The sequence below is a fragment of the Anomalospiza imberbis genome, chromosome 5 (genome assembly GCF_031753505.1).
Source record: "Anomalospiza imberbis isolate Cuckoo-Finch-1a 21T00152 chromosome 5, ASM3175350v1, whole genome shotgun sequence".
In the NCBI taxonomy this organism is placed as follows: domain Eukaryota; kingdom Metazoa; phylum Chordata; class Aves; order Passeriformes; family Viduidae; genus Anomalospiza; species Anomalospiza imberbis.
The window spans coordinates 68,418,978-68,435,266 of record NC_089685.1 but is presented as its reverse complement, the minus strand read 5'-3'; the positions used below and the strand labels follow the sequence as shown (position 1 = coordinate 68,435,266).

Sequence of the window (16,289 nt, the reverse complement as noted above, 5' to 3'; positions counted from 1 at the left end):
AGAAGGCTTTGTTTCTAAAATGGAGTGTGCTCTGAAAGCTGCTGTGTCTGCAGTTTGTAGTGCTGGCCTGGCTTGGGTAAGAGCTAGATATAAGCCTGGCCTTTGGTGTGTAAGTGTTGTCAGAATTACCTGTCCTGCTTCTCCTCTGTCTACAGAGTTTAGATGATGCATTGAGCAGAACAGCTCTCTGACCTAAGAGAAGCTCTATATGCCCAAAATCAAGGAGGCGAATCCTCTACATTTTATCACAGAATCATGGAATGTTTTGGGCTGAAAAGGGACCTTAAAGGTCAATTAGTTCCACACCCCTTGCTGTGGACAGGGATGTCTTCTATAAGACCAGGTTGCTTAAACCCTCCCCCCACCCCAATCCCACCTTGGACACTTCATTTATGTTGAGGATACCACTTTTATCATGATTATTAAAGAAGAGAAAAATAAAATCTGCCCATAGCCCATTAGGCTGGTTTTGTGTTTTGAAAGATACAGCCCTTGAAATTCTGGGATGTTTCAGAGTTGAGGAATATGTAGACACTGTCCTGGATGGGAAAATGTGAGGGCAAGCTGCTCCTGCTGCATTTTATTCCTCTTTGGGGGTAAGCTAACCAAGCCTGCTGTATTTGTGTCTCGACAGAGGGAGGTGGCCTGCCAAAAGTGGTGACAGTGAGCACGGCTGTGTCTGTGTCTGTGGACGGGAAGATGGGAATTGCTGCAGGTAGGACATTCTGGCTTCTCTTTTTATCTTGAATGAAATGGCTGCATCTTGCACTGAGTGTGGGAGCTGAGAGCTGTTAGCTTGTCATTCAAGGGAAGTGACAGGAGCCACAATAGCTTGTGGTATTGAGAACTAGGCTAAACAGAGAATAATGGAACAGGTACTGAATGGCTGACAGGCTTCTGAAAAGGAAACAGGCTGCTGAATGGAAGCTTCCCATCTCCAGTGATGGTGAATTTGTGGATTGAGACTCTTTCTCTGGAGCAGGAGTAGGTTGGGAAGTCTGTGCAGGTTTAAAACTTTGCAAAACGCTTTGGCTCTGGAACAGCTTCGTGTTTGTGCGTCCCCATTGTTATCTCAAGCGAAAAATAACTTCTGATGGTGGAAAGGGCGTGTTGCTAGAACTCCAACTCAGACCTATAGATTGCCAAACTTATTGCTGTGTCTGATCTTAAAATCCTTTTTGCAGACCTTCACTAAATTGAATCTTCTTTTGGAAAATTAATGTAGCACATTATTTCCAACAGAACCTCAAAGCTTTTGAAGATTTACCATTTTATGTACTAATTGCTTCAGCCTTTATGGAAGTGCATTGAACTCAGAAACAGAACAGCCATTTAACAAAAAAAAAAAAAAACAGCATTATCAGTAACCCTGGCACCATGTCCAATTTAACCACTCAGCATAGGAGTACTGGGGTAAGAGAAGATGTAGCTCCATGGAAATTGCTTTAGACCTGGAAACAGTGACTAAAGGAAGAGGCTGATGGAACAGGTAATGGAGTAATTATTTAGTGTGATGCACAGCTTCTTAGGAAAGAATGGTTAGTGCTAATGGAGCCTTACATGGTGGAAGGAATGACTGATAGAATGGACACCAAACAACAACTTTGTTACAGGACCACCCTGTAGAGAGAAGGCCATACAGCAGATACCTTCAGATTACAGTCTGCCATTGCATTTGCCTAGGCTGGGTAGGAGACAGGGAATGTTCTTCAATACTACTAGTCTGTAAAACTATAGCAAATTAACTTTATCTGATGAAGCATTCCTTAGGTTCCAGGATTTCAGTAAGTTCTAGCTGACAATGATACTCTTTAATTATCACCTGGGCATTGAGAAAGTACTTATAAGCTGAAGGAAGCGTTATGAAACAGAACATCTCACTTTTATGCCCAAAGCCAGAAAATTATTATGAAGTCTGCCCAGAGACATCTGTGAACAGAGATGGTTTCAGCAAAGTTCACATTAGGTGCTTGGATGATAGAAACTGCTCCCAAAACTGACACCAGCTGACACTGTTATACCCAGCAGAAAATGAAAGGGTATTGAAACCACACCAAGGGCCTCTGTTCAGCACTGAAACATTTTTCTAAGCATTCATTTGAGAGGAGAAAATAACATTTTTTTTAAATAAGCTTGTTTTTCATGATCTTTTTCCTTCCCTTTCCTGACCTGTGGATTAGAGCAGAGGCACACAAGCAGTTCATCTGTGTTGTGGTTCAAGCCCTGCTTGAAATTAAGCTCCACACAGCCACTCACCCAACCTCCCTCTCACCCCTCCACCCTGGTGGATTGGGGAGGAGAATAAAAGTAAAACTTGCAGTTTGAGATAAGAACAGTTTAATAATTGAAAATTAAATAAAATACAATAATAACGGTGAATGATGATGATAAAAATAATAATAAAAAGGGAAAAATAAGCAATGCAAGATACAATTGCTCACCACCCACTGACTCATGCCAGACTTCTCTTCGCAAAGCCAGACTGGTCCCTCTTCTGGGTAACTCCCCTCCGTTTCTATAGTGGGCATGATCTTCTGTGGTGTATAATGCCCCTTTGGTCAGTTCAGGTGACCTGTCCAAGATATGGTGCCCTGCAGTTTCCTTTGTTCAGCTCCTCACTGGCAGAGCATGAGACAAGGAAAAAAACCCTTGACTTAGGATAAACACTTAGCAAAAAACCAAAACATTCTCATTATGAATTCAAAACACAGCACTCTAAAGCCACTGAGAAGAAATTAACTCTACCCTAGCTGAAACCAGGACAATCTGGCACTCAGCATAAATTCAGGGAAGGAGACTTCTCGGTGGAAGCACTGGAGCAAGAACAAGTGGCAGGAGGATCTGGCCCTGACAGAGCCATTTCTCTTCTGTCAGCAGCACTTTTCACAACCCCTGTGGAGATTTCCACCCATTCAGTTATGCTGAATACTGTCTGTGTGGACATGCTGCGAAGGGGCAGGATCCTTTGCAGAGGGTGGATGAAACAGCAGAGGATAGGGAAACAAAACCATGTTTTAAAACAATAACAATAAGGTGAAAAATCTGTCATTTTTGGAAATTATGCAGAACCAGTTTTCTCGCTGGCAACCACGGAAGCTGAGACAGAGAAATGAATTTTTAATTGCTTTTGTTCCTTAAAGGTACCATGGTCCATGTCCCTAGCAGGTCCATTAGGTGACCTGACCACAAGCATCTTCTGCTACTCTCACGCATGGTGGGGGTTCTTCACTCCTGGTTTCTTATGCTTTGATGAAAACAGCCCATCTCTCATCCATGGTATGGGTGGGCTAAATGATAGCATCAGGGCAAACACTATCACCCAAAGGGTCCAAAGTTCTTCATGTCTCCAGCTGTAGCCTCCTCTGACTTCAGCAGGAGTGCAAGGATTTGCTGAGGTAGGTTCTTTGTGCTGGCTTGGGTGTCAGTTAATGTTTAGGGGGGTGTTCGGGGATGACAAAAGTGCTATATCACCATTTGCTTTTCTAGTAGTGACTAAGGTTCATCATCTGAATCTTTCATGCTAGTAGTCATTTTATAAAAAGGGCAACAATTAGTGGTCACACTACCAATCGAAATACTATTTTTTTCTTGAGGATGTCAGCTTAGAGAGTAAGGATGTAGGTCTCACTTCATTTCCCCTCACAGTAATATAATTATCCTGAATGGCTAGATTCTGATTCTAGGGGACTGTGAGGGGCTGCAGCAGAAATGAAGCTGGGCAGAGCTGCAACACTGTCCTGGGTACAGGAGACAGGTAAAGGAAGGGGAGGGAATTTGGAGGCACACAAGAGGCAGTGAAAGCAGAATGGGATGCAGATTGTTGTTATTGTTATTCTGATGGCATCAGCCCTTACTGGGATTGATACCATGGTAATTTAGTTATACTAGCAGAAGTTTGGTACCCAGCACTGGTTCCCAGAAAACCAGGTATCTGGGTAGATTTGTAGTTTCTGAATAAATGCAGCCACAGTTCTGTAAAAGGGGGACAACAGAGACTTTTAAAGTGCCCCTATAAAAGAACAAGTGGTATGAACTGGCCTGTCATTCTGTCACTGATCATTACTGTCACTTGTTTGATTTGATGGTGCTTGAGGGGATTTTTAAGCACTTTGAAATGTTCACTATGCATGCAGTGAAAAAGCTCCAGGATTTACAGCCATGCTCAAGGGGAGGGAGCACCCCCAGTGCCCCCATGGGGAGAATGCCAGTTACCGGCAGCATTGGGCCCCTTTTTTTCTGGCAGATGAATGGCAGTCCATAGCCAGGGCAGAGTAAGGCAAACTGGTAAAATCAAATGTCCAGGAAGATGACACAAACCTGGCTGCTGTCAGGGAGTGAGGGAGCAGTCAGATGGAATTAGAGAGTTGCAGTCTGAAGGGCTGAGGAAGGGATGGAGAGGGAAGCACAAGGGCCTCCTTCCTCCCATTTCAGTCTGTCTTAGCTCAGTGGGAAATCCTAGAATGGGTTGGAGGGGGAGTCCAAGCTGCTTCTCTTGCCATTAGAGATGCTACTCCACACTCTAGGTGGAGAGGTGGCCAAATTCAGGAGGGAAAGGAAGTGTCCTTTGCCCAGCCCTATGCTCACCCCTTTTCATCCATCCCTCTCCTTCCTCCATGAGCCTGGGAGGGGTGCACAAGGGGTTCAGGGTACACACAGATTTCTTGGAGGACATGGTGGAGCTAAGGCAGGGTCCACTTGTGTGAGCTGAGTTGGTGTGGTCTCTTTGGTGGGAAGCCACACAGGCAACCCTGGCTTGACCATACCTGTTTCTTGGAATGAATATTATCTACCTGCTATATTGTGCTTTGGCACATCAAAGCACTATGCAAACATTAAGTAATGCCTGGATGATTAATTATAATTAATTAGGAGGAAGCTATTCTCCTGTGATGTCAGTCCAGTACCTTTCATGCACACTAACTGCGTTGGAAATGAGAAATAAGGAATGGGGATGGCATTCTCCCCAAGCCATGTCCTGCCCCAGATAGCACTGTCATCTGCTCCCTCCCGTGAGTCAGTAGCCTGGGGCTTTCTGATCCTCAGGCTGCAAGGCAGAAATCACATGGAGCTCCTGACAGAAGCTTTTCATGATTTAAAGCCTCAGTGAAACTGCTGGAATCTGTGCAGGAGTTCAGCTGTCACTTCGGGCTGTGGATGACGTCTCTTTCATTGCCTGACCTTCTGGCTGTTCAACTGCTGGGGCTGTCAGCTGGCTGCCAGTCCCAACAGGGACAGGTAGGGTTAGGTCCATGGCTGTCATGTGGCAGGGCATGACAGCAGACAATGGGGCATGCACATGGTGCCCAAGAAAAATAATCCAAATGGGCACTTGGAGATGCGGGTTTATTTTACACAACACTTCTCTCCTCTGTTGATATGGGAAGTAGCTGCTCTTACCAGCAGTTATTGGACCACAGTGAAATTGTTATCCCATGACACAAGCAATTCATGCAGATGTATTTGGGGAGAGCCCTAGGCAAGCTCAAACCAGGGGCAGAGAAGAGAAATGTTGTCTCTGTTTTAAAGACAGACTTTTGGGACACTGAGTTACCAAGACCAGTATTTTTAGAAAAGCTCTGTACTCACAGCAGGAGCAGATTTTAAAATTTTTTTGATTTTTTTTTTCAAAAGAATTTGAAACCTATCAGTCTGAAAAGTAGGTAATGGGCAGTGAATTTTGCCATTTTACCTCTGGTTAAAATCCAGCCTCTGTCAGTCTGATGGAAGCTCTTAATTTGAAAAGCAATTCCTGGCCAGCTTGATGTCTCTCCATCTCTTCCTTGGTCTCCAGTTTTGGCTACCCGCTGTCCGCTACCAGCAAGCAGGAACAGGAGGTGCAGGTGGCTTTTTCAGCAGGACTGTTGCTGTGGCATTTTTTCAAGCTAATCTGCACACAATTCCATATTCCTACAGTTTTGCTGCTTAGACGGATAAAACATTTCAACCTTCTCTCTGGGAAGTGACAGTAGCATCAGTAGAAGCTGTTAAAATGCACGGAAATAAGCTCTAATAGCATGAACACCTTTTCCTTGGAAATAGCTGCATATAAACTGGAGAATTAAAATTATTTCACTAGGCTGGTCCAGAAAGCAGCATTAAGATGCCCTTATCAAATATGAGGGTAGCTGATCTCTTGAATGCGTACTGAAGTATTCAGAAGGAATGCTGTCCCTCTTTTCATGCTGAGGGTTGTGCCAAAGTTGTCTCAGTGCAGAGACTTCTGAGAGTCCCTGAGGCATCACCAGGTGCCTTTATGGAAATCATGGTCCCCCTGGCATGCAGTGGTATGATGGATAAAAAGAAGGAAGACAACTCATTTTTAGCCCAGTGCTGGAGTCCAGGACATCCCTCTGGCTGCCCTGGCTGTATCGAGACCCTGGCAGGGGGCTCAGAGACCTTGTCATGAAGTCAAAAACACCTGTGGCTTCGATTTTAGCCCGTGGAAAAAGCTGCCAACTTTGTATGAGGAATTACAAGCCACAAGGGTTTGAGTAGTGCGATAGTTGAATTGTCACAGGGTGAAAAAGTATAATTTTGGGGCTCTTTTAGACTAGGATTCAGGGGGTCAAGATGGAGGGATTCGGGTGTGTCCTGTCCTTCTCCTTCTTCTCTTTCTCCATGTCTTGGTGTGATGGTGGCACTTTTCTGTTGATTTAAGGTAGAGACACCCTGTCTAACATAGGTGATAGGTATTGGCACAATATTGTAAATATAGTACACGTAATCTCTAGTACAAAATGTAAACCCTGCCTGAGGCAGCACACAGAATGCCATGGCTTCCTTTCTAGATGGACCTCGGCAGGTCAGAGAAAGAATGTTATAGATAAGGAAAAATAAACAACCTTGAGAAGCTGATCCTACGTATTTTAGACTCCTTCTCTGGCTGCACGGGCTGGGAGAACAAGGACTTTTACCATCTTGGGGTCATCCTGACACACAGAGACAAGCAGACTCCAAGAGCCCATGACCTGCTATGTCTGGTTGCTGCCTGATGCCAGCCCCTTCTGGCAATCCCCAAAGCCTGAGCAGTTTCTCGTACATCCATCTGATCCGACAAAATCAGAGACATCTGAACAGGCTGTGCCCTGGAAATGAGTCATGGAGAGTGTTGGGGACACTTGTAAGGCAGAAATGCTGCTGATTTTAGTGCTACCAGCAGCTGTGCCTTCTCCACCTCTCAGGACATCTGTCTGGAGGCTGTTATCGGTGGGTACACACTTGGCTGGCATAAGGGTTGAGACACTACTCCGATGTCAGTGTCCCCATGACATGGTAGTGTGACAAAACCAGCGTCTCTTGCACTCTTCATCTCCCCATCTGCTTGCCTGCCACCTATTGCATTCTGCTTACACTCCGAGCCTTGGGGGATACCTCTAAGCACCCAGGCTGCTTTTTGGGGTGTTTCTGGGGCACACACAAGCTGTTCCATGAGCCGGACAAAAGTGAGGTGGTTACATTATTTTGCGCTGGCTCTGGTCTTACAAACTTTGCCTTTTGTCAAGGTTTGGCATCAGTGCTGGGGCCACATGGTTCCCTTTTCAGAGCTGATTATCCTCCAGGCCGCTCAGTGAACAGGAGAGAGAGCAACATCTGCCTGCAGAACTCCAGCTAGATGTCTCCATGCATAGACAGTAACTGGGGACAGGAGGGACAAATAAGTGTATTTTGACCTCAAAAGAATGCTAAAAACAGTAATGCGAGGCATCTTTCATAGCATTCTGCTCACCCTGGCTAGACCTTAGCCATTTCCTTTTCTTCCATGGTGTTTGTGCTGTCTGCATAGGCTGTTAAGATCTTCAGCACAGAGACCATGCTTCCCCCCTGTGTGTGCAGATATTGTCTATTGCCTTGGGAGGAGTCCTTTTCTGGGGAAAAACTGAAGACAATTCTGTAGAGTAAATATTTCTTTGTAGTCTCTGCTGAGTGCCTGAGTTTTTACACTGAACCATTTACCAGGGAAAAAGCTCCAAGGGAGTAAGCCCTGCCTTCCTCAGCCCATGCAGACAGTGCTACACCCAACACAGACCCTGTGGGTAGGTTCCTGTGCCCCGGCCCTGCCCTCACCAGCCCTTTCAGGGAATTTTCTCAGTGGGACCCCAACAAAAAATTGTGAGCAATGAGTTTTCCCATTTAGGGTCTGGTGAGGAATCTGTCCCAGGATATCCTCAGCCCTGGAGCCTGTTCCAGGCTGGAGCTCCAGCCCAGGACCCCGTTCTTGCCTGTGCATAGCAGAAATTTTCTTGCCTAAGGTTATCCATCACTGCCGCCACTACAGCTCCACTGATTGACATGGTTGTCGCTCTTGAAGTGAAAAGAGCCCTTGACACTGACTCAGGAGAGACTTGCATATAGCTGGATTTTTTAGATTGGCACCCAGCGCCTTTGCCATGTTGCCTTTGCTTGCAAATTATTTGATATAATTTTAATTCCGTGCTGAATTAGAGCAGTGCACAGGTTGCCATAGCAACCATTACCTTGTGCCTTTTGGTCTGACTCATTGCAGACAATTACTCTTGTGCTCCAGGATTCACAGATGTGATAGGAGAAGAATCATGTGCTGGGCTTTCAACTTTTTTTGCTTTTAATTTCTTTCCCAGCCTCTCTTCCATTAACTCCTGCTTACCAAGCATCAGCAGGGCCCTGTATCCCTGCCCAGGGGTGCTTGTGAGAGTGCGTTGGATGCGTAGATAAATGACACGTGAGGTGATTTGTGCATGCAAGTGTGTATGTGCATACATAAAGAGCTGATCTGCAGTGTGTTGTGAGATCCCTGGGCTCCCTGCGTGCACATCTCGCTGGGGACGTGCACAAACACTCATAACCACAGAGCAGTTTGCACTTTCTCCTGTCTGTGGTGTTTTCCAGGTAGGTACAGGATTGATCCCATGGAGTTTTACCCAGTGTGCAGGGGCTGTCAATAAGCACTGGGTATTTAGGGGGACTGACAAAGTGCAAAGGTAATGAATGGTGCAGGACCTTCATTTGAAGCTGCATGAAGATCCACAGGCTGCCAAGCAAGTGGCACTGGCACCCCTGACACCACCTAAATCTCTGTGTGAATGTAAGGCCAGTTCATTACCCCGCTCACATCTATCCCCCCAGTGCCCCATGTCTTTTATGCAAAAGTGTATGGGGTAAAGTGCTGTTGTCTGTAGCCTTAGCACAGGCATAACTGATGTCCTGAGCCCTGTTAGCACCTACAGTTTAGCAGAGGAGCGAAGCCACGTGAGAAGATGCTGAAAAGGATCACATGAGCAGTCTGTTAATATGAGGATGATGGTGGTAAATGTCACAGCAGAGGAGGCTATAGGAAATGTCTTGTGTGATGGTTTAGCTTAAATTCAGCCAAGTCAGACAAGTTTTGCAGGGTGAGAACCACAGAAACGTAGCACATCTGAGTACAGCTCCAGTCTCCTCCTAAGAGACATTCTTTTAGCCACCAAACTCCTCCTGAATTCTTTTTCTCCTGCCCTACCTATCACCTAAGGCACAAATCTCCCTATCATCAGGCTTTGTAATGGGACTCTGACTGCCATCCCTTTTCCTTCAAAAGACCTTTTTCTTTTCTTCCTTTCTCTCACTGGAGCACAGAAACCCCACTCACAGGATCACAGATAATTCTGGTTGGATGGTACCAGAATTACACTCTGCTGCCCAATGTGTGGAGGGTGTTCTGCTGTTGATTCGTGGCACTGCATTCACAGGCAGCAGTGCAAAGTCTGGAGTGTGGGGAGGGAGAAGTTGAGCTTTTGGGGACAGTGTGAAGCCCCCATTTCTGTGAGGATCCTGAGTCTTTTGCCCTCCATCTGACTGTGACAACAAGCAGCTGCTTAAGCTGGCTCTGCAGAGAGACTGTGGAATGGAAAAAAAAAGACAGCAAACAAGGCTGTCTTGCCTAGCCCTGCGCTGCCCTGCCCTCCCTTAGAGGTCAGAATTGTAGGGATAAAGTGAGGATTGCTTACATATCAAGCTGAGCTAGACCTTGCAAAGGAGGTTAAAACAAACAGCATAATGTTCTTCAGCTATTTGGGGAATAAAAAAAAAATAAAGAAGTACAGCCACTTCTGGTCAATAAGAGTGAAGTTGGGATCAAGGAGTCTATCGTCTGAGCAAAAACCAAAGAAGACCCAGTGCCCAAGTTATTGATAAGGACAGAAATATCACCCTTGGGGAAAGAAACAAGCTGAGTGCTGTGAATAAGCAGCTCAAGCTGATTAGTGCACTCACAGTGCTGGGCCTGGCTGCTTTCTGGCCCTGGGAGAGCTGGGATGTGGAAATGCACACTTAGAGCAAAGGGCTTTTTTCAGCTCTCTACACAGTGGTGACTCCATGCAGTCTGCAGAAGTGAAAATTCAGCAGTTAGGATTAAAGAAGGACAAGAAGTAAGTTTGTCAGTCTCAGACTTTTAAGCGTGACCTCTGCAACGTGTGTAGCACTTTAGAGGAGATCTTCAAGGAAAGTATAATTCTTACCAAGCAGTTAGGGGGAAAGAGAGTCGGGCAATAAGAGTTTATCAGTGCTGGATAACACCAGGCTGAACCAACATCCTTCTTTCAGATGACTGTTTTCCTGGAAGGCAAAAGAAATTTCAGAGGTCTCATCTCTGTATTTCAGTAAAGCATTGATATGTGTCACATAAGAAACAGAGTGGAGAAAATCAAGTGAAGCAGAGGAGTTGTGAGTGGCAGGGAGGGAGAAGTCAATCTGAGAAGACAGCAGCAGCAAGATCACCTATCAAAGTCTAGCAAAATGTTACTTGTTACACTCCCCATGGTCACCCATGGGATTGGCCTTTGCTAATATTAACCTGCGACCCTGACTCAGATAGCTGTGGAGAGGGAAGGAGTATCCTGGTGATTCAACACTAGAAGGCATTGCTAGTACATGGAAGGACCAGGATATTGTAGAGGAAGCCTTATTTGACCTTGGCAGGAGTACCAGAAACAGAATGAATTTCAGTAGTACGACAGACAAGGTCATATGCTTGACAGCTAATAATAGAAATCTTCTGTAAGCTGGGAACTCTGAGAGATCTGGCAAGCAGGACTGGAGGCAGTCCTTGTCTTCTGGGAACTGTTGAGCCAGTCTTGCCAAATCTCAGTGAGGATCCTCAGTGTGGATCATCAATAAAAGCTGTATTGCTCCCTGATGCCCACAGGAAATTCAGGGAACCATTGTCACTGCCAAGACCTGTCCTGAGAACCTTGCTGAAAGGCAGCTGGATAGACTTAGTGGTAAACATATTCTGAGAAAGCTCAGGAAAAAAGTGCTGAGATCTTCTGTATTAGGTGACGGTGGCATGGTGGTGAATCACAGTACAATGCAGTTGAGGACAAAGCCACTGCTGTTCTAATGCTTAGGGAGGTGTTCCCAGTGGGGAAAATACATTGATGCTCCCACCCAAAGCCCTGGGAGACCTCTCCTCTAGTCTGTGTTACAGTTTTGGTCAAAGGAATACAGGCTGAGACAGGAGCAGACAGGATGGGCAGATGATGAGAGGAAAGGGAAGTCTGGCATTGTGAGAGGAACCTGGAGCACCCAGCTTGTTTAACCACGTGCAACCAAGGACAAAGCAGACAGGATTGCTGTCATGAATGCACCTTGGAGGACATATTTAAACTAAAGCACACAGTTGTATGGAGATAGTGTAGCAAAATACTTACGATGCAAAACTAGAAGTAGGTTTCTCTCTGTAAGGGTAATGCAGCTTTAGCTAGAATCTGAGGTATAAAGGCAATGGATTCAAGCTGGAGCTTGAAAAGTGTATAAGAAAGTGGTGGTGCCTTGAATACAAAGAGTTGAAACTCTGTTAGCCTGTAGTCCCTTGACCAAGGAACAGCTGAAGTCCCCGATCTCACGGTGTCACAGAACAAAAACCAGCAACAAGCAAGGTAAACACTCAGGGAGCTTCCCATCCACTGCAGCATTCTCCTTGGACACAAGGCAGAGCATTCTAACCCTATAGTTCCCACACTCCATGATTTTAGTCATGACTAAATAAAAATAAGCTTGTTAATGCAGCTGAAAGCCCCAGCACAGCACCTGGGAGGCCAGAAGCTAGGGCTGACCTAACCCCTCTCTCAGCCTTTGACATTGTGGTGGTTTCTCTTTATTGCTTTGGGTTTTGCAAAGTAAAGAACAGTGAGTAGAAAAACCCCTGCTTACAAGAACAAACCCTTAAAAAGCAGATGGGGTTGTGGGGGCTGGTGTGTTTTGTGACATTTGAGTAGACCAGAGCAGGGAGAATCTGAGAAGCAGCTGGTCAGAAGCACTCATTGAAAAGGGGATGATTGGTCACAAGAAGACAAAAATAAGGGGGAGAGAGAAAGAATAACTGGGGAATTCAAGACATTTATGTCCAGTGAGAGATATGTGAAAAACAACCATATGAGGCTGTGAGTGGATGAAAAAGTGGAAAATGCTGGAAGGGGATAATCCTTTTAAATAAAGGGCTAGATTTTCTCTTGCCAAGAATTGTATAAATCTGGAGGCTCATGTTTAAAATGCACTGAATTTATACTAATGTAAAGGTAGGATCAGAACCATTTACCCATAATCTGCCTCCCTCAAAATTACTTGTTAGTGTTTTGTCCTAGCATTTACATTTACCTCTGTGTTTAAAACAGGAACAATGTTCACAGCCTAGTGAGTAGATTGTGAGACATTCTTTGGTAGGAAGGAGTAGGGAAAAGTGGCAAAAGTCATGTAGTGTCTACAATATAGAGCACAGATACCAGTGGATGAGGAGAATACTTCTAAAAGGAGGAGAAAAAGCTGGAAGCAGTGTGACAATAGGCTCTAGTGTTATTCCAGAGGTGAGAAAATTATTTCAGTGAAAGATTTAATGAACTCAATCTGCCTATTGTACCTAAAAGAAAACTGAGAGATTATTTGATTTAGAGTATAAAGTGCCTCCACAGAGAGAGCTGCTGGTTACTGAAGGTTTATTTTTTTTAATCTAGGGGAAAGAATAACAAAAAACTGTGACAGAAAAACCAAACAAATTCAAATTAGTTAATAAGCATGAATGCTAACAATGAGCACTAATAGGTATTGTCAGAAGATACCAAGGGAAACACTATTTTTCCCTTTTTTCAGTGTTTTTCAAATCAAAGGTAGATGACTTTCTGGAAGATTCAATTTAGCTGCATGTAAACACTCACTGTTGGTCTTTCTACAGAACAGTTTCTCTAATTTCTGTTTCATAAGCTAAACAGATTGAGCTCTTTCAGCTTTTTACAGAAAGGCATTTTCTGCCACCCCCAAATAATGCTTGTGGTTCTTTTCCACACAATTTCCAAGTAGCGTGCGATACACAGAAGGTCAGACTGGATGATCTAAAGTCCCTTCTGGCCTTTATGTTCTCTGAATCTCTGCCTCTGTGAATTCATTAATGTTTGCAAGCTCCCAGAGAGCTGCCAAAGGCAAGCACTATAGAAATGCAAAGCATTGTTGTTACTCTGCATATTTCCCTTGAGCTTTACGTGGAGCTGGTTGAATATCGCAGGGTATCGTCTGTGTGTATTCCCTCAAGTGAAATACCTGCATTTCTCACTCCTGCAGTGCCCTTTCCGAGTTGATTTTCTGCAGCTGTGCTAACAAACAAGTTTATTCTCAAGTTAGGACTCAGAAGAAGCAAATGTGAAGGGGCAAATCTCTGTCTGGAGCCCAAAGCAAAGAGCAGCACATTGTTGTCCTGGCCCAGAAGCTCTGTGCGAGGCAGAGTTATTATTTGCGTCATGCTTTGCTTTCTCTTTGTCTCCAGGTGCCCTGCACATGGCCTCTGCCTGTCTGCAGCAGAGCAGAGCTGTGGGAAAGACAGTTCTGGCCCCTGTTGGCTGTTTTTCCCCCATTCTCTAAAGGGAGAAGAGCTGTGAGGATGCTGCCTTGTCCCCAGGTTTCCATGGCTGCGACAGATGTAGAGTGCACCCCAGAATGACGCAGGAAATGTTTATTTACTCACATTTCATTCTGTAACTGTATTCATTGGTGAATGCTTGCTGTATTGCCCATTATTCTTGGAGGGAAGTCTTTTTGGCCCTCAGAAATCCTGTGCTAGGACTTGCATTTATCTGGTCAGAGGATAGAAGCTGACCCTCCAACCCGTGCTTCCAATCGGTGCTAGCTCTTCAAGCCAGCACAGTGGGCTGCTTATGGATGAGATACTGAGGAGGAATCCTGTTTTATATATTTTAACTGTTATATGTACAGAATTACATGGTTATTATACAGGGTGTTGCATGTGTGCGTGAGTAGGTGTGTAAGCAGGATAAATACATTGGTCAATATCAAATAGTAATCAAATTGTAATAAATAATTGCAGAAAATTGCAGCCTGCTCCCAGACAGTTCATGAACTGAAAAAGCCTAGAGTCATCAGATGAGTGTGTTGGCTTTGCTTTTTTTCTGCTCTGTGTTTCTGGTATTATATGAAGTGCTGAGTAGTATCTGTGTGCACTGCTCTACCTACCTGGCAAAATGAGATTAAACTATGTGTCATAGACACCATGCTATTAAACAATAATGGTGATTCTCCTGCAGCACATACCTTTTTAGCAGAACAGATGTCTCAGCTGTGAGCGGATTAAGAGTAGCTGGGTTCTGCTCCCAGTTTCTCTCTGAAGATCAGACTGAGCCCAGCAGGGTGACTGAGTATAGCAGTGTGAGTAGAGTGGCACAAGGGTTTGCTTGTGGTGGGGTTTAACATCCTTCGCAGTTCCACATGCGTTAGGATGAGCTTATTCTTACAGCAAGGGAATGTGATGAATTGTGTATGCTTAGCACTGAAAGTGGCCAAGTGGGGAATTTAAACTTCTTAGCTGTGTGTGATAGACCTAGCCAGGGAACAGCTGGTATAGAGACTCTTTTAGCTCTAGGGGTAGCAGCTTGTGTACTTGGGGGTGCAATAGGATTAGATAGCAATTTCCATCCATTTCGAAATAACCTTGCTCAAGAGGGTCAGGAATCTGGAGATGTAGGAACCCATAGCTCCCTATTTGTTACATTATGTTCTAATTAAAAAAAAAAAAAAAAAAAGCTTTTGGAATCAAATTTGACCTGAATATAACTCCATTGGCTCCTGCATTCTTACACTAGGGATTAATTTGGCCCTTTCTACTTTTATGTAATGAGCTGACTGCCACAGTATCTTATCCTTATTATACAATCACCCTTGTCTAGCTGTGTCCCTGGAGCATTCTGTGTGTGTGTTTCTAGATCTAGGGTCTCACCTTCACTCACTGTGTGTTTAGTCCTAGAGCCTCACCCTGACTTACACTGATATAGTGTGTTTCTGTGCACGCTCACTCCAACTTCTCGTGTACCGACAAGAATATATCTGTGGGAACTGAGGGACTTTCTCCTTTGGCTGGCTGTGTCCCTGGGGTGTTTGCTTCTGCAGGGGATAGGGAAAGAGTGAATGGTGTTATCAGAGATCTCATTTAAACAAGAAGGAGCGTAGGAAAATACATTCTTTATTATTATTCTGTAACAACAAGCCAGAAATATAATATACCTTTAAAAATTTTCTGTCTCATGCCAAAGAAACCTCCATTCAATCATTTTAGAAAATCTTGTTGCTCTCCCTCAAACAGTAACAAAAAAGAAAAACAATTACAAGTGCCATCTGTTCCCTGCAAGGGATGTGCCTACCTGTCCCAGAGGTGGATGTGTGGGGAAGGGGAGCGGGGGGAACAGGAGGGCTGTTCCTGGTGGCCCTGCCAGCCCTACATCGCCCTGGCATGTGTTGGACCTGCTGGCCCCAGAAGACCCTTTCCTGAGGGCAGGCACCTGCATGTGTCATTGGAGCAGCTGCCTGCAGCAGAGGGTGCATCCAGGGGGATTCCCCCCATGCCCAGCCAAGCCTGTAGGGACAACAGGAGCCGCTGTCCCCACCAGAGGAACCCATGGCTGGGCACACAAGGAGCACTGGGTCTCGTTCTGTATCCAGCATGCTGTAGAGCTTTGTTTGTGCCCGCTCAGGATGCTGTGTTCCCTGCAGTGCCTGTGGGCAGTGCAGCAGCTCAGTCATACCAGGGCAGCCTGATTTCCAGGTGTGCTGGGGAACGGAGAAAGAGCCTGTTTGCAAACAGTGCCATGAAAAGGGCACTTCCCAGTGAGACCAGTTACTCTGCTCTGCATGCAAAAGGACAGGTCCTCAGCCTGCCAAACAGACTATTTGCTTTCCAGAGGGACTCCTCATAGCCAGCCTTCGTGTTTCCCAGCAACACTCAGTTCTCCTCTTTCCTGTCTTCTCCTTTCCTGGGTGGGTTTCTAAACATAGCAGTCCCT

The 16,289-nt window shown here is 45.2% G+C and overlaps 1 protein-coding gene across 9 annotated transcripts in view; it reads left to right on the top strand.

Annotated features, from left to right (window-relative positions):
* The window catches only part of CACNA2D4 (calcium voltage-gated channel auxiliary subunit alpha2delta 4), a 131,360-nt gene that overhangs the window by 57,313 nt on the left and 57,758 nt on the right, over positions 1 to 16,289 (top strand). For 6 of the 9 annotated variants that reach the window (XR_010999517.1, XM_068191783.1, XM_068191777.1 and 3 more), the window contains one exon: positions 635 to 715. Coding sequence is in view for 8 of the 9 variants with exons in the window: in XM_068191783.1 (XP_068047884.1) it covers positions 635 to 715 (81 nt within the window). In the remaining variant the exon portion in view is untranslated. Of the gene's footprint in view, positions 1 to 634; positions 716 to 3,140; positions 3,235 to 5,043; positions 6,311 to 13,765; positions 15,717 to 16,289 lie in introns of those variants that run through there. The other 3 variants (XM_068191780.1, XM_068191782.1, XM_068191781.1) reach the window with 3 other exon arrangements.